Source organism: Populus nigra, chromosome 1, assembly GCF_951802175.1.
Source record: "Populus nigra chromosome 1, ddPopNigr1.1, whole genome shotgun sequence".
Taxonomy (NCBI): domain Eukaryota; kingdom Viridiplantae; phylum Streptophyta; class Magnoliopsida; order Malpighiales; family Salicaceae; genus Populus; species Populus nigra.
In genome coordinates, this window is record NC_084852.1 from 41585738 (window position 1) to 41600767 (window position 15030).

The following is a 15030-nucleotide window of genomic DNA, read 5'->3' on the forward strand; positions in this document are numbered from 1 at the left end:
TTGATAAATAATAAATAATCTATAATTTCCTCCTTAATTAATAATCTATAAAATACTATTGTTTAGAATTTTGATGAAAAAAACCCTGCTTAATCCTCAACCCTTGCTCTGAGCTAATGAAACCAAAGGGTGCTCTTCACAAAATAAAAAGAAAAGCACGAGAAAGGAGAAAGAGAGCGTGTTTTTTCAAAAAATTATTATTATTTTATTATTGCAGGGAGATCGTGAGGAATAGTGAGGGCTTTTAGGGGTTTTTCCATCCACCCACTCTTTCTAACAAAACCCTAATAATAACAGGGGGGGGGGGGGGGGGGGGCTATATTTTCTTCGCTAAAGTTGAGGGGAGTATTTTATAAATTAGCCTGGAGAAATCATTGAAAGCGATCACATGGAATCTGAAAATCCAGTTCAGAATTTGTTCTTTTACACGTATGTTTTGTCAAATAACAGGCAGATGAGCACGCACAAGGAATATAATATGAACCCTAGTCGAAGAAAGGTTAGAATGGTGACAGAGGAATCTAGGATTATCCAATATGAGTGTGTTTCTTGGAATTATCGCGATGATTATATATGAAGGGCAAAAATGATTTTCCGATCGGTGGTGCTACGCTGTGGATACATGTCAGCTACTATTTAATACATGCTAGATTATTGCCGGCGAGGATCGTGTTTTTTTAAGTAAAGAAAATATTAGAATGTTTTTAATGTGTTTTTTTTTATAAAAATAATTTAAACGATATAAAGATTGATTTAATGTGATTTAGTTGGCTTACTATGTCCAAAAACAACTTAAATAATTGATAAAATTACAATTTGCTTTAAAAAATTCAATACAACATATTTTTTAAAATATTGAAAAGACAACAAATAAGATCAATTCGAATCAACTCTGGATAAAATATCAAATTCACTAACCCAGATCATTAGACCTTGATAACTCTATAGAAACAAAATAAAAAATTATAAAACTCAATCCTTAATCAACTTAATATTGAAGGGTGGAATTGAAAACAAAATTCAACTAAAAAATTGTCCCGGTTAACAAAATAAATTATGAAGCTTTTTTCTTAATCAAATCAATATTGAATGATGAAATTAAAAAAAATCAACTAAAAAAAATAATCAGAGTCAACTCGGTTAATCTACAAAACTTGGATCAAGAGACGGAGATAACTCCATGGAAAGCAAGTAAAAAAAATATAAAGTCAAATTTGCAAACAACCAAATATTGAATGATTAAATTGAAAAAAATAATATTCAATTAAAAAAATACCATAAAAAACCTAAGTCAACCTAGCTAACCTGTAAAACTCGCAACCGGGTTTTATGAGACCATGATACATAATTTAAAACCCAATTTCATGTAAACTCAATTTTTAAAGATGAAGTTAAGGGAAACAATAACTAAAAATAAAATAAAAAATAACCCAAGTCAACACGACTAACGCACAAAACTTGTGACCTGAATCATGAAACCATGATAATCCCGTAAAAACCAAATAAAAAAAACAATTATAAATTTCAATTCTCAATCAACACATTGTTAAAAAAAAATTTAAGAAAAAATTAATTAAAAAAATAATAGAGCCAACACGGTTGGCCCGTAAAATTATTATTTTTTCACCTTTTATTATTCAATAAGAATTTTAAAAAACAAATGCATTTATTAAATTTAAAAATATATCTCCCCAATAAGAAATATTATATTTCAACAGAAGATTTCAGCTTTCCCCTCTTCAACCTCAGTTTTTTCAAAAAAATCATGATGGTAACAGGAAAGGTGGTTGCCCCATTTTTGTTACGTATCACAACTTACATGTTTATCACTTATTAGATAAAATGGGATGGATAAAAAGGTCGCGAATATTCCAGGCCCATGTCACGGGTTCTTTTCTTCTAGGGAAAAAAAAAAGTGAAAAGAAAGATTTCTCAAATTATTTTTTTTTATTATTAATATGTGTGTCTGGATCAATTTATATTCATCTCGACTAATCTCACGGGTCTTAAAATTAATAACCATGTAAGCCTCCTGGCTATTATATTAGTAACTACAAGATTCAAATTTGAAATTATATAAAAAACAAATTTTTTAATTTTAAACTTTTATTACTATATTATTTATTGGATGGTTAGATTACTTGAATTATTGATTAGATAAGAGGGGAAGATAACTTTTTTTCCATAATAGAGCTAAACTCGTTGTTGATTTCGTTGAGTTCACCGAATATTCAACGTGTACCTAAAATATTGAAAATCTTGCATCCAATTCATATCTCTCTTGGACTCTGTAATTGCTGGACAAGTTGTTGAGTGCTGTTTAGTCTAATAAGACAAAGTAACAGTATCCTCGTACTTTTGCTTCTTCTTTTTATTTTTTTTATTTTTTTTAAATTTGATATCTTTGCCAATTCATTCATTAAAAAAAACACAAAAATTAAAACTAAAGAGAGATAAGTGAAGCATTCGTAGCCCAAGACGTATTGGAATAATATTTTTATAATTTTATCCTTCTAGAAAATACCTCTTGGGAGGTGGCATGCAAGTGGGCCCCTCCATGTATGAGCAATGCATGTGGTCATTGGAGGTCTAGTTTGATGTTAGTGACTTTAAAAAAAAAAAAAAATCTCATTCTTCCTTTGTTTTTTTTACTGACCCTTTAAGTTTTAAAATTAATCTTTAATTTACTCTTCTTTCAAATTTGATTACTGTTTTTTATTTAATATTTATTTTATTTAAAATAATTTATAAAATTATAATTATTTTAATTCCATTCCCTTTTAATTTTTTTATCTATCAAATATGTTCTATTCTTTTAATTGATATTTGTTTTATTTGAGATGGTTTTTAAAATTAACTCTCTTTTTTTCTTACAATTTCATCCTAGAGTTTTTTATTTGAGATGGTTTTTAAAATTAACTCTCTTTTCTTCTTATAATTTCATCATAGAGTTTTTCTTCCTATAAAATTTGATCTTTATTTTTTACTGTTATTTTTTTACCTTATTTTTTAAAACAAATTGATATATATTTTTGTTTCATCATTCAACATTGAATTGGTTGGGTGTTGAGTGAGTCTGGATCTAGGATTTAATAGATTGCGAGTGTGAGAGATTAACCTAGGTTTATGAGATTAGTTCATATTCGCTTGTGTTTTTTTTTTAGTTTCATCCTTCAATATTTATTTAATTATAGATTAAACTCTATTTTTTTATTCACTTTTTATAAGATTTTTCAGTGATTTTGAAAATGACAAGATTTATATCGAGTTTTTTTTTGTCTTTTTAAAATTTAGTTTTTTCTAAAGAAATCTTGTTTTTTAATTAAGTTAAATTAATTGACTAGATATAGGCATGAGATGCTCCTTCATAATATTTTTTTTTTATGTTTTCTTTCTAGGACGTTGCTTTATTGGGGCATGCAATCTCTTTTGGTGTCGTCATGCATCCTTGTAGAGTGGCGTTTAAGCTTTCTTTGTTAGCTCTTTTTTATTATAGGGCGATGTCCACATAGGGTAACAATAAGTCTCTAATGAACTTTTCTTTCTTCTCCTCCCGGGTATAATATTGACAACTTATTTTTTATAGTTAATTATTGCTATTTTTTATTCTCTTTATTTGTTATCCGTGCTTTTTTATTATTAAATTAACTGAGTTTTTTGAACTCATTCAAGTTAATTACCTTAATCTTAAATTTTTCTTGCTTTTTTTAAAACATCAGCGTCTCCTGAACATTCTTTTTTTATTTTTAAAAAATTTAATTTGACCTGCAACATAGCCTAGACCATCTAGCTAGTCACTATCTAATCCAATACAAATTGTAGTTATTACACTTGACTTAATGGATTGACTTGATTACTTGGAGTCTGATCCAGGTTGGATTTCACTTTAAACCATTTTTTAACATTGATTTAGTCAAATTCATGTAATACCTCGCTGGATCAACTTCAAAAAAATTTAAAAAAACTAAAACGTAATTTTGGACAAAATAATTGACATAATGATGTATGGAAAGGATATCGCAAATGTACCAACTTGAGTGTGTTCAACTAGAACGAAGGTTGATGTTTGATTATAAAAGAAAAGGAATTACGTGCAAAGGAAAAAAAATAATAACCGATCTAATTTTTGCAAGTTATTTTAAAGGATATAAAATAATTCATTCAAGTTTGTGCATATTAAAAAAAAATAATTTTATATAAAAAAAACAAGTAAAAAATAAATGATATTTAACCAAAGATTAAATTGAAAAGTTAATAGATAAATTTATATGTAAATATATGATCTTAAAACATTAGCCATATAATTGATTGTATTTAATAACTTTATTTTTTAGAATAAATGTTTTATTATTAGTGTCTTTATTATCCTTCACTTATCATTTAAGAAATTTGTTTTTTATTTTCTTAAAATGCTTAAAAAAAAGGACACGTGTAGAAAAGCAATTAGAAAAATCAAAGAAGAAACATTAAGTAAAGCTGCACAAACTAAATGCCTCCTAATATCAAGAAAAAATACTGAAATTTTATTTGCAAATTAAGTAAAAATTATATTTTATTCTATTAAAAACATCATAAAAAACTGTTAAAATTGAAAAACAAATACTAGAATAAAACAATTGAAGTAAAAGTTGACATTGAATGATGAAATTTGATGAAAAATATAAAAGTATATAAAAAAATTAATGAAAAGAAAAAGAAAAAGAAAGCCTAGGCATGTATATACTAGATTATTGACTCGCGCTCCCTGTGGGTCGGGTCAATGATCTAACACACACACACACACACACAGAAATACTAGATTATTGACTTGCGCTACCTTGCAGGTCGGGTCAAAATTCTTCTTTAATGTAATTTTTTTTTCAAATGTTGATGATGTTTTATTTTTTTATGGCAAAAAAATTGAAACAATGCGAGGATTAATCCAATGTGACTCGATTGACTTTAGAGGTTCAAAAGCAACTCGAACAACCTGTAAATACATAGTTTGATTCATAAAAAATTTTAAGAAGATATTTTTTTAATATTAAGATAACAAAATATTTGATTAACCTAGGTCAACCTGAGTTAACATGTCAAATCCACAACCCAGGTTATGCGAATATAATAACCCTGTAGAAAACAATTCAAAACAAATTATAAAGTCTGATTCCTAATTAATCAAATAGTAAAGAATAAAATTAAAAAAAATCAATTAAAAAAATGACCTATAAAAATGAATCGAGTTAACCTGTCAAACCTGTGATCCAGGTTAGAAGATCAAAATAACCCTTTAAAAAGAAAATTAAAATAAACTATAAAATTTAATTCTCAATCAACTTAATATTGAAGGATTAGATAAAAAAAACAATAACCCAATTTAATCTGTCAAACTCATTACCCGGGTCACGAGACAAAGATAACATCGTAGAAAGAAAATGAAAAAAAAAACCTAATTTAACCTACCAAATTCACGACTCTGGTCATAAGATTAAGATAATCTCATAAAAATTAAATGAAAATATATTATGAAATTCAATCCTCAATCGACTTTGTCAACTTGTTAAGCATTTTTCCTAAGTTATAAGGTCGGGATAACCTAATAAAAAACAAATCAAAACAAATCACGAAGACTAATTCACAATGAAACACAATATTAAATGATAAAATTAAAAAATATAATTAAAAAAAAACTAAGTTAACTGGGTTAACCAGTGACCTAGGTCAAGAGACGAGGATAATCCAATAAAAAAATTCATATGTTGAAGGACCCATGACCCGAGTCATGAGACTGAGATAACCTCTTATAAGAAAAATTAAAAAAAAAATTGATTTAACTAGGTTAAAACACCAGAACTCGCACACCTTATCATGAGACCATGATATCCCTATAGAAAACAAATCAAAAGAGATTAAGAAGCTCAATTTCCAACCGATTCAAAAATGAATGATAAAGATGAAAAAAAAAATCAATTAAAAAAACATAAAAAATAACTGGAATCAACTCATCTTAACTTATTAAGCATTATTTTCAGGTCATGAGACTGGAATAACCTAATAGAAAGAAAACTAAATAAATTATGAAGTCTAATTTTCATTTAACTCAATATTAAATGATGAAATTGAAAAAAAAAACTTAATTAAAAAAAAACATGAGTCAAACAGGTTAACTTGCTAAACTCACGATTTGTATTATGAGAATGAGATAATCCAATAAAAATAAATGTGATATTGAATGATAAAATTAAAAAAAAGACATTGATTGAAAAAAATTTAAAGAAAAAAAAGCAAAGCACATGTGCAAATAAGGTAAAAGTAGGGTTTTTATTATAGATTGCTAAACAAAAAACCCTATATGTTTTAATGTATTATTAAAAAAAAATCAAATTAACCGGATAAACCCTACAGTAAAAGAGAAATAACCATTTAAAAAATAAATATATTATTAAAGTATAAAATTAATGAAAAAAAATTGATTGCAAGGAAAAAAAACAAGGTACTTATACAAATAAGTACAAAGTCGGGTTTTCACTGCAGTAAAAACCCCATGTTTTGGTGTATTGTATAAATAATAAATAATGCATGATAATATATTATTGCATGTGTCAGTATGTGGGTGTAGTGGGTATCGAGGACGTCATTTATATATATAAAAGCGGCATTGACGTCCTCGTTCTGATAATGCACATGCACTCGCGATTCAGGCCAATAATTTGTGAAGCTGAGCCCTGGAGTGGTCAATGCCGTGATGTTGTTGACGGAGAGGGATCCACGCCGTCCTGTTCTGGGGCCTGATTTTCACACTAAAGCATTTCACACACATGCGTAATTAAAACTTAAAAGGAAAAAAAAATCAAGAACAAGAACGAACCCGCCCACTCAGTTTTTTACCTTTTTAACTCAAGACCTTCGCGATAACCAAGACTCTCGGGTCCCACACCGCTTGCTTCATGCACGCCACTTTCTTGGTAATTATATATATTCTCGAGTGAGTGAAAAAAAATTACTGTTCTGCACTCCACCGACTTGAATATTGTTTTTAAAATAAAGTAGCACCACCCTCGAGATGACAAAATTAAAAATTTATAACAAAATAATTCAAATTTAGCTCTTTCTTTTCTCAAATATAGCTATAGCATTTTTATAATATTAGCATTTTAAAATAGGCTGTTTTCTTTTTATTTAAGATTCAGTCAAGATTCATTGTGATCATACGTAGGATTTTATTCATTGGATACCATTCGAACTTGTATTTATTTTCAGATAAAATTATAGTAATTCTTTTTATATAATATTATCAATATTTTTATTGGTTATTATATGTTAACATATGATGCAGTCTTTTTTTTTTTTGATACTCCATGAAGATCAAATTTATACTTCGATATATTTTTATTATAAAATTTTAATTTTTTTCTTTGATTGCATACAAATAATGAAATATAATTTTCAATGTGTTTTTTTTTTTATTGGAGCTCACTGTATTACTATGGTAAAATTAATTTTTTTCCTTATTAGAGGTGTCTTGGTCATTATAAGATTGTTTGGGGTATCTAAATTTTTTTTTATTTTTTTCATTGTAAAAATATTTTTTTACCCTGAAATCAACAAGATTTAAAACTGTTGATCAATGAGTTTTTTTTAATTTTTCATAAATTTTTAAACAGTAAAAAAATTTCTTCATCGTTAATATCAAAAAAAATATTGTGTTGTTGGACAAGTTTTTTTTTTTTCCATTCTTCATATACAACTAAAACACGTATTTGACTTTAAAAAAGACAAAATAAGGTTTTTATCTGGAGTGTTTTTGTACTTTCACACGGTTTTTTAGTAATTACCAGGTTCATAGGAGTGTTTTGGTATTTTCACGTTGATTTTTTTTCTTTTTAATAAAAAAAGTTGTTGTGTGCTCAACGTGTGCTAACAAGTGGATGACGTTTACATCATTTAGGCAGCGTATTAGATGCCACCCGATAACCAAACTTGGCCTTCCGTCTTTGCATGCGTCACTATGTTTTCTTTCACATGGTTTGGTGTGTGACAACGTATGGTGACCAGATTGTCACCAATTGTCGTTTTTTTCTTTTTATTTTCTCTCTCATGCCAGATAAAGTGCATAATTGTTTTTTTTATTTTTGAATTTTTAAGTTCAGTTCCTTTTCTTTTGATTTCTTATTTTGTTTTTACTTCTTTTATAGAAGTTTTTTTTTTTTAATTTAGTTTTTCAATTACAAAATTCTCATATGTTTTTTTTTTATTTTGATGGTTGTTTTTTTTTCTTGACCTTTTTGTTAAAGTTCTTTTGGCTTTCAATTTCATCATTCAATTAAAGTTTTTGTTGTTTTATTTTTTTCAATTTGACCCTCATTCTTTTGATTTGTTTTTTTTTGTTAAAACTATTTTCCAATTCAATTTAACTTTCCAATTGAAAATTTTTGTCTGCCTTCTAATTAATTTTTTTCACCCTTATTTTTTTAGATTCTTTTGTTGTGTAATTATTATTTTTTCCAGTGTCATCTTCAACATTTGATTTATTGGAGATTTTGCTTCGTACAATCTTATTATTCTGTATTAATTTTTTTTAATATTAGTTTTATTATTATATTATATTTTTTTTATAAACTTATCTCAATCACATAATTTAATGATTTAAATCATAAATTTTACATATGTTTTAAAAAACCCATCAAAATAGTTTGCACACCCGGTAATTTTTTAGAAAAAAGGTTGACAGCTCATGACGAAGCTTAGCTTAGAATGAATATATATTTTTTTTTAATGAGAAAGAAGAATGTACTAAAGTCATATATTATAAGAAGACAATAAATATTCTTGGTTTTTTCTTACTTAAGACTCCATTTTTCACGAAATTCCACTATCAAACCATATTGTTAGTAGTTAGTACAAGATGATCTCTCCATTGCTTACTAACTGCTCAAGGCCCCACCATCTCTCCATCTGCTCTCTCTCTCTCTCTCTCTCTCTCTGTTTTCCCTTCTTTGCATGAACTTTGAATTCAAAGGATGAAAATCTTTCTTCTCATAATACATCATTCGTTCTCTGTAATTTTTTTTGGGTGGTTTTAAGATCTCAACTTAAAGAAGAAATGAAGCAAAAATTAAGCACTTAAATTTTGCACATGGAATACTGCTTGTCTTGGAGCCGTTTTGTCTTAAAAGTAAACTATAGTATATCTCTCTCCCTCTCAGTATTTGCCGACCATAAGAAGTATTTTTGAACTGTTTTTTTTGGTGAAAATAACTTTCGTTGAGTTCAATAAAGAAGAAAATTGTTTTGCGTGGACAGTATTGTAGGTCCAAGTGTCTCAGTTTTCTGGGTCAGTGAATACCCAGATCTTTTAATAGGCTCTTAAACCAATTCTGTTGTGTTTTTTAGAGCTTGAAAAAGAAGAAAAAAGGAAGGGAAATAAGTGGGTTTGTGTTTTCCAACCATTCATGAGCTTCTCTTTCTGGGGCTTAAAAAGGAAGGGGAATATGTGGGTGTGTGTTTTCCAACCATTCATGAGCTTCTCTTTCTGGGGATTGAAAAGGAAGGGAAATAAGTGGGCGTATGTTTTCCAATCATTCATTAGCTTTCTCTTTCTGGGCTTACTTTGTTAAGGCTAGTAACTACACTAGAATATTTTTTGAGCAATACATTAAGATACCATTTACAAGATTGAAAGTAGAAACCAATTAAGAAAGATTCTACTTCCATTTATTGCCCCTTTCCTTATCAAAGTTTGTGTTTTGTTTCTTGTTTCATAACAGGAGATAACTTAATTACTGCACTTGTGTAGTCAGTCTCCAAAATAGTATGTTTTTCACTTCTGATAAAACGAGGAGCTGAACTTCCTCTTTGGTTAATTCTCCAAGCTTCATTGCTAATCTCACAACTTCCAACCTTGAGTTTCTAGTCTCTGTTGTTTTCTTGAACAAACCTACTTTTGGTATTCAAGAATCAAGATTTTAAGCATATGGTTCTTAAGATACTGAATATTCCATCGTCGAAGTTTCTGGTGTTTAGAAGTGCAGAATAAAGTTTAAAGCAAGATTCTTGTTTTGTGACTGATCTGATAAAACTGGTGAGTTTTTATCCTTTTGATCTTAAAATATGGCTACTAAGCTCCAAAACCAAGAGAGACTACCAGGGAACCTCAAGAAACAGCTTGCTCTTGCTCTCAGGAGCATTCAGTGGAGCTACGCAATCTTCTGGTCCATTTCAGCAAGACAACCAGGGTACTAACTAAACCTTTCCATATCTCCTCTAGTTTTGTTGTGTGTATCGGTGCTAATATTTTACTTTATTTTTAGAGATTATTCTTTTTTTAGCGAAATAAAATATATTTTAAGAATCTCGTGAAAGAAAATTTTCTGTGTTTTGTTTGTAGTATTTGTGAAAGTGGGTCAGCTAAGTTTCTGGGAGTTCATTTACATGTTGGAACTGGGTGCAGGGAGTTCAGTTTTCAGAAAGAGTGTAATATGTTTGATCTTCTATGGTTAGAGTGAAATCTCGTTTTTGTGTTGAGAATTGTGTAAATGGTAATGATTTTGACATGTAATTGGCATTTTTAGCTTCATGAATTGAACTTTACGCTTAGCTTTAAAGGAATCGACCCCTTTCTAAAACCTTATTGTCCACATTTAACAGAACATCTATCAAGATGGCTCATGGTTCCTTTCTTTGAAGATGTATTTACCTTTCCCCAACAAAAGAACATAGCATTTATGATAAGCATTTCTTTTTTTGCCCGCCCTGAGAGAAAGGGTAGTCTATTTGTTTGTAAAGGGTAGTCTATTTGTTTGTGTGTTGATTATAGCCATGAGCACTGTGATCATAAATGAGCTGCTCATGCTCATAGCTCTTATGCATTATTTGTTCATGTTCTTATCACTGGTAAATGTGAATTTTGTAGAGTGTTGGAGTGGGGTGATGGGTACTACAACGGAGATATTAAAACAAGGAAGACAATTCAATCCATAGAACTTGATGAAGATGAATTGGGTTTACAGAGAAGTGAGCAGTTAAGAGAACTCTACGAGTCACTTTCAGTTGGTGAAGCCAGTCCACAAGCTAGAAGACCTTCAGCTGCATTATCTCCAGAAGATCTCACTGATACAGAGTGGTATTATTTGGTTTGCATGTCCTTCATATTCGACATTGGCCAAGGGTAACTTCATTTTCTTTACCATTTTTCTGAACCAGGCCTTTCAATTTACTCATTTTTAGAGTTCAAATGTCGTTAATTCTTTCTTTGAATTGTTCATAGCTTGCCAGGAACAACATTAGCAAATGGTCATCCTACTTGGCTATGCAATGCTCATTCTGCAGATAGTAAAGTATTCAGTCGCTCTCTGCTAGCAAAGGTCTGGATTCTGTTTCCTTTCTGAGATCTTATTTCATTTCTGAATAAAAGTTGTGCACGTTAGACATACTCAAAATGGTAAAAGAAACTAACTTTTTTTCCTTTTAATCCTTTTCTCTTGTTCTATGATGGGAATTGTGGCGACATAACCCTCAGAGTGCATCAATTCAGGTACCAATTCTACCTATTTCCTAGTAGAATTCCAGTATATTATAGGCTCAGGCACACAACACTGCACTTTTTACTGAATGCATTACATCCTCTATGAAAGAATATTTTAGAACCAGCATAAATGGATTATACCAAAATCTGAGCAAACTTTCCTGTTTAAACTTTCAGACCGTGGTTTGCTTTCCATTTATGAGAGGTGTGATTGAGCTGGGTGTGACTGAGCAGGTAAATACTTCTGTCAGATCTCAATTTAAAGATAATCAACTACAGATTTGTTGTCTGTACAACACTACATTCGCCAATTCAAGTCATGTTGATTCATTGTAATTTGTTTTCTAAAGGTTTTGGAGGACCCAAGTCTCATTAATCACATAAAAACATCATTCTTGGAGATCCCATACGCAGTAGCTGCCAAGAATTCTAGTGCAAGAAGTGACAAAGAGCTTGCATGTGCCACCTTCAATCGTGAAACACTTGACACCAAACCGATTCCAGTTATAGGATGTGGAGAACTAGACATAACTTCCCCTAACCGCAATTCAAATGATCAGCCGGCTGCAGATTTGATTATGGTTGAAGGGCTAAATGGAGGAGCTTCCCAAATGCAAAGTTTGCAGTTCATGGATGATGACCACAGTGTCCATCATTCCTTGAATTCTAGTGACTGCGTATCTCAAACCATTGTAGATCCTGTGAAGGTTGTTCCTATTTTGAAGAATGTGAAGGTAAATAACCAGAATCTTCTGGATGTTCAAGACTGCAATCACACGAAGCTGACTTCATTGGACCTTCAAAGCGAAGATTTTCATTATCAAAGTGTTCTCTCATGTCTCTTAAAGACCTCCAATCCATTGATTTTAGGACCCGATGTCCAGAATTGTCACCAGGAATCGAGCTTTGTCAGTTGGAAGAAAGCAGGATCGGTGCATACTCACAAATTGAAAAGTGGAACTCGACAAAAAGTACTAAAGAAGATACTACTTGAAGTTCCTCGGATGCATGTTGATGGCTTGCTTGACTCCCCAGAATATAATAGCAATAAAGTTGTAGTAGGGAGGCCAGAGGCTGATGAAAATGGTGCAAACCATGCATTATCTGAGAGGAAGCAAAGAGAAAAGCTGAATAAAAGGTTTATGATTCTGAAATCAATTGTCCCTTCAATCAGCAAGGTAGTTAAGAATTAGTTCCCAAGAGTTAATTGGTCTTTAACAGGGAGCCATAGGTTAATTTTTTCATTGTTTGTGCAGGTTGATAAAGTATCTATACTAGATGAGACCATCGAATACCTTCAAGAGCTTGAAAGAAAGGTTGAAGAGTTGGGATCTAACAGGGAGCTATTGGAGGTTCTTACCAAAAGAAAACCCCAAGATACAGTGGAGAGGACATCTGATAACTATGGCAGCAATAAGATTGGAAATGGAAAACATTCGTTGACAAATAAGAGGAAGGCTCCAGACATTGATGAAATGGAGCCAGATATCAACCATAATGTGTCAAAAGATGGTTCAGCTGAAAGTATAACTGTCAGCGTGAATAAAGAGGATGTTCTAATCGAGATCAAGTGTCGTTGGAGGGAGGGAATATTGCTGGAGATAATGGATGTAGCTAGTCATCTCCATTTAGATTCTCACTCGGTTCAATCATCTACCATGGACGGGTTCCTTTCTCTGACTATCAAATCAAAGGTATGAACTCAAGATTGCACACAATGGAAGTGACCATCTATTTATATCATTGAGGTTAACTTGTTGATTATTATTAACCATGATTCCTTAAGTACTGTCATAATGTTTATTACAGCACAAGGGATTGAATGCTGCATCAATTGGCACAATCAAACAAGCCCTTCGAAGAGTTGCTGGGAAATGTTGAAACTTGTTCTCAAATCGATGACAGTATGGTTAGAATTCACTGCTTCAGTTGTAAAATTCCGTGTCGTGGAAGGCTTTGTAGATCACAGCTATAGAACATACAATTTCCTCCAGGTAGAGCAGTCTAATAAACAGAAAATGCTCTTGTTCTGAACATTTGTATTTTCTTCAATGATTTAGCGTGGACTCTGCACTAGAATGAGTATTTGACCAACGTATTTTTAACAATCTTTTAAATTCTCAAAATCCATTTGACTAAAACTTCCCCTTCTTGATTGTCAATTTTAGTGGAAATGAATTGATGCTAGCATGCAGTATGTGAATTCACCAATTACGGCTTGCCTAAAACCCGACTCCAGTGTGTGAAAAGCTGGCCCGGTGATTGATTGAAGTTAAGATTTAAAACCAACACTAGTTCGTCCACTGCACTGCTGATAAAGTGATAAGAAGGGATCCTATGTCAAAGTGGTGAGAGCACATGTAGAAGCTATCATATTTTATAGCAGAAAATCCTAGTACATTTTTGGCTAAGAGAAAATTCAGATTGGTTATGTGGGCTGCTGCTCATGGCACTTGGCAGTCGACTTCGGAAGATAAATAGATGACAAGAAAAGAGAAGGCATGCAGATAAATTCCATTAAAGTTAGATTGTTTTAGCGCGTGGGGGGTTGTACACCTGCAAATTTAAGGGCCAAACTGTGTTTATCGATCTGATTTCTCATTATAAAAGAAGAACATGAAGAAACAATGTATATTGTAGATGGTTAAGGTCAGAGTTAGTTTCTCCGTCACACACACAGCAAATGTATAACCCTGGCATAGGTAGTTGAAGTCCGGACTAGTTTTTCCATTATAAGAGGGGGGGAAAACATGTAAAACATGTGTAAGATCAGCTAGCTTAGGTAGTTCAAGCCGGGACAAGTTTTTCCATTACAAGAAAAAAAAAAAGCATGTAAGACCAGCTAGCATAGTAGACACCCCGAAAATATTGCTGTCAATCATTATAAGCAGCCAAGAAAAGAAAGTGTTCTCGCTTTAGTACGAGTTTTGAGTACTGTATGAAGATGTGCTTATATGCTCAAGAGCCATAGTACACGCACAAACATTATAGAACATATTATTTACGAGGGATCGACAAAAAAGCTTATACCAGTCTGCATCACCAAAGTTACTTGCCACCTTTTGACCCTCCAAGGCATGATAGCGCTGAGACTATCTGCCGAGCACTTGACCTTCGTGTCAATGTTAAAATGATCACTGCTGATCAACTTGCAATTGGCAAAGAGACTGGCCGCAGGCTTGGCGTGGGTACCAACATGTATCCCTCCTTGGTGATAGCAAAGATGAGTCAATTGTTTCCATTCCAGTTGATCAATGAGCTCATTGAGAAAGCTGATGGATTTGCTAAAGTCTTCTGAAGAAATTTGAAATATTAGAGTCTATTTTATTTGAACAATCATAAATCTTTACATGTACAGGATACAAATTAAATAGAAAATATACTAACAACCGCATCTTACTCCTGCAATTTAGACATAACAATTTGGAAACAACTGGTTCTTATCGTTATCTACAAATATACTAATCCATAACACCTAATTTACATAACAAATGCCAATAATAACGGGAACAATTTAGGCTTTCCTT

General features: G+C 31.2%; 1 protein-coding gene across 1 annotated transcript; it reads left to right on the forward strand.

Moving 5' to 3' along the window:
- Positions 1-8852: 8852 nt before the first annotated feature.
- On the forward strand, positions 8853-13644 carry LOC133677755 (transcription factor GLABRA 3-like). The gene is made up of 8 exons (XM_062099870.1): positions 8853-10214; positions 10892-11146; positions 11246-11342; positions 11498-11512; positions 11681-11737; positions 11854-12681; positions 12760-13197; positions 13313-13644. Exons 1-8 carry the CDS (start codon positions 10090-10092, stop codon positions 13382-13384), a joined length of 1887 nt encoding a protein of 628 aa, XP_061955854.1. The 5' UTR covers positions 8853-10089; the 3' UTR covers positions 13385-13644.
- Positions 13645-15030: the final 1386 nt, after the last annotated feature.

Bases quoted from the DNA above. Each gene is read 5' to 3' on its own strand.
- LOC133677755 (XM_062099870.1), top strand. From the start codon at position 10,090: ATGGCTACTAAGCTCCAAAACCAAGAGAGACTACCAGGGAACCTCAAG. The intron at 11,147-11,245 runs GTAACTTCATTT...AATTGTTCATAG, and splicing joins ATATTCGACATTGGCCAAGG to CTTGCCAGGAACAACATTAG. The intron at 13,198-13,312 runs GTATGAACTCAA...TGTTTATTACAG, and splicing joins CTCTGACTATCAAATCAAAG to CACAAGGGATTGAATGCTGC.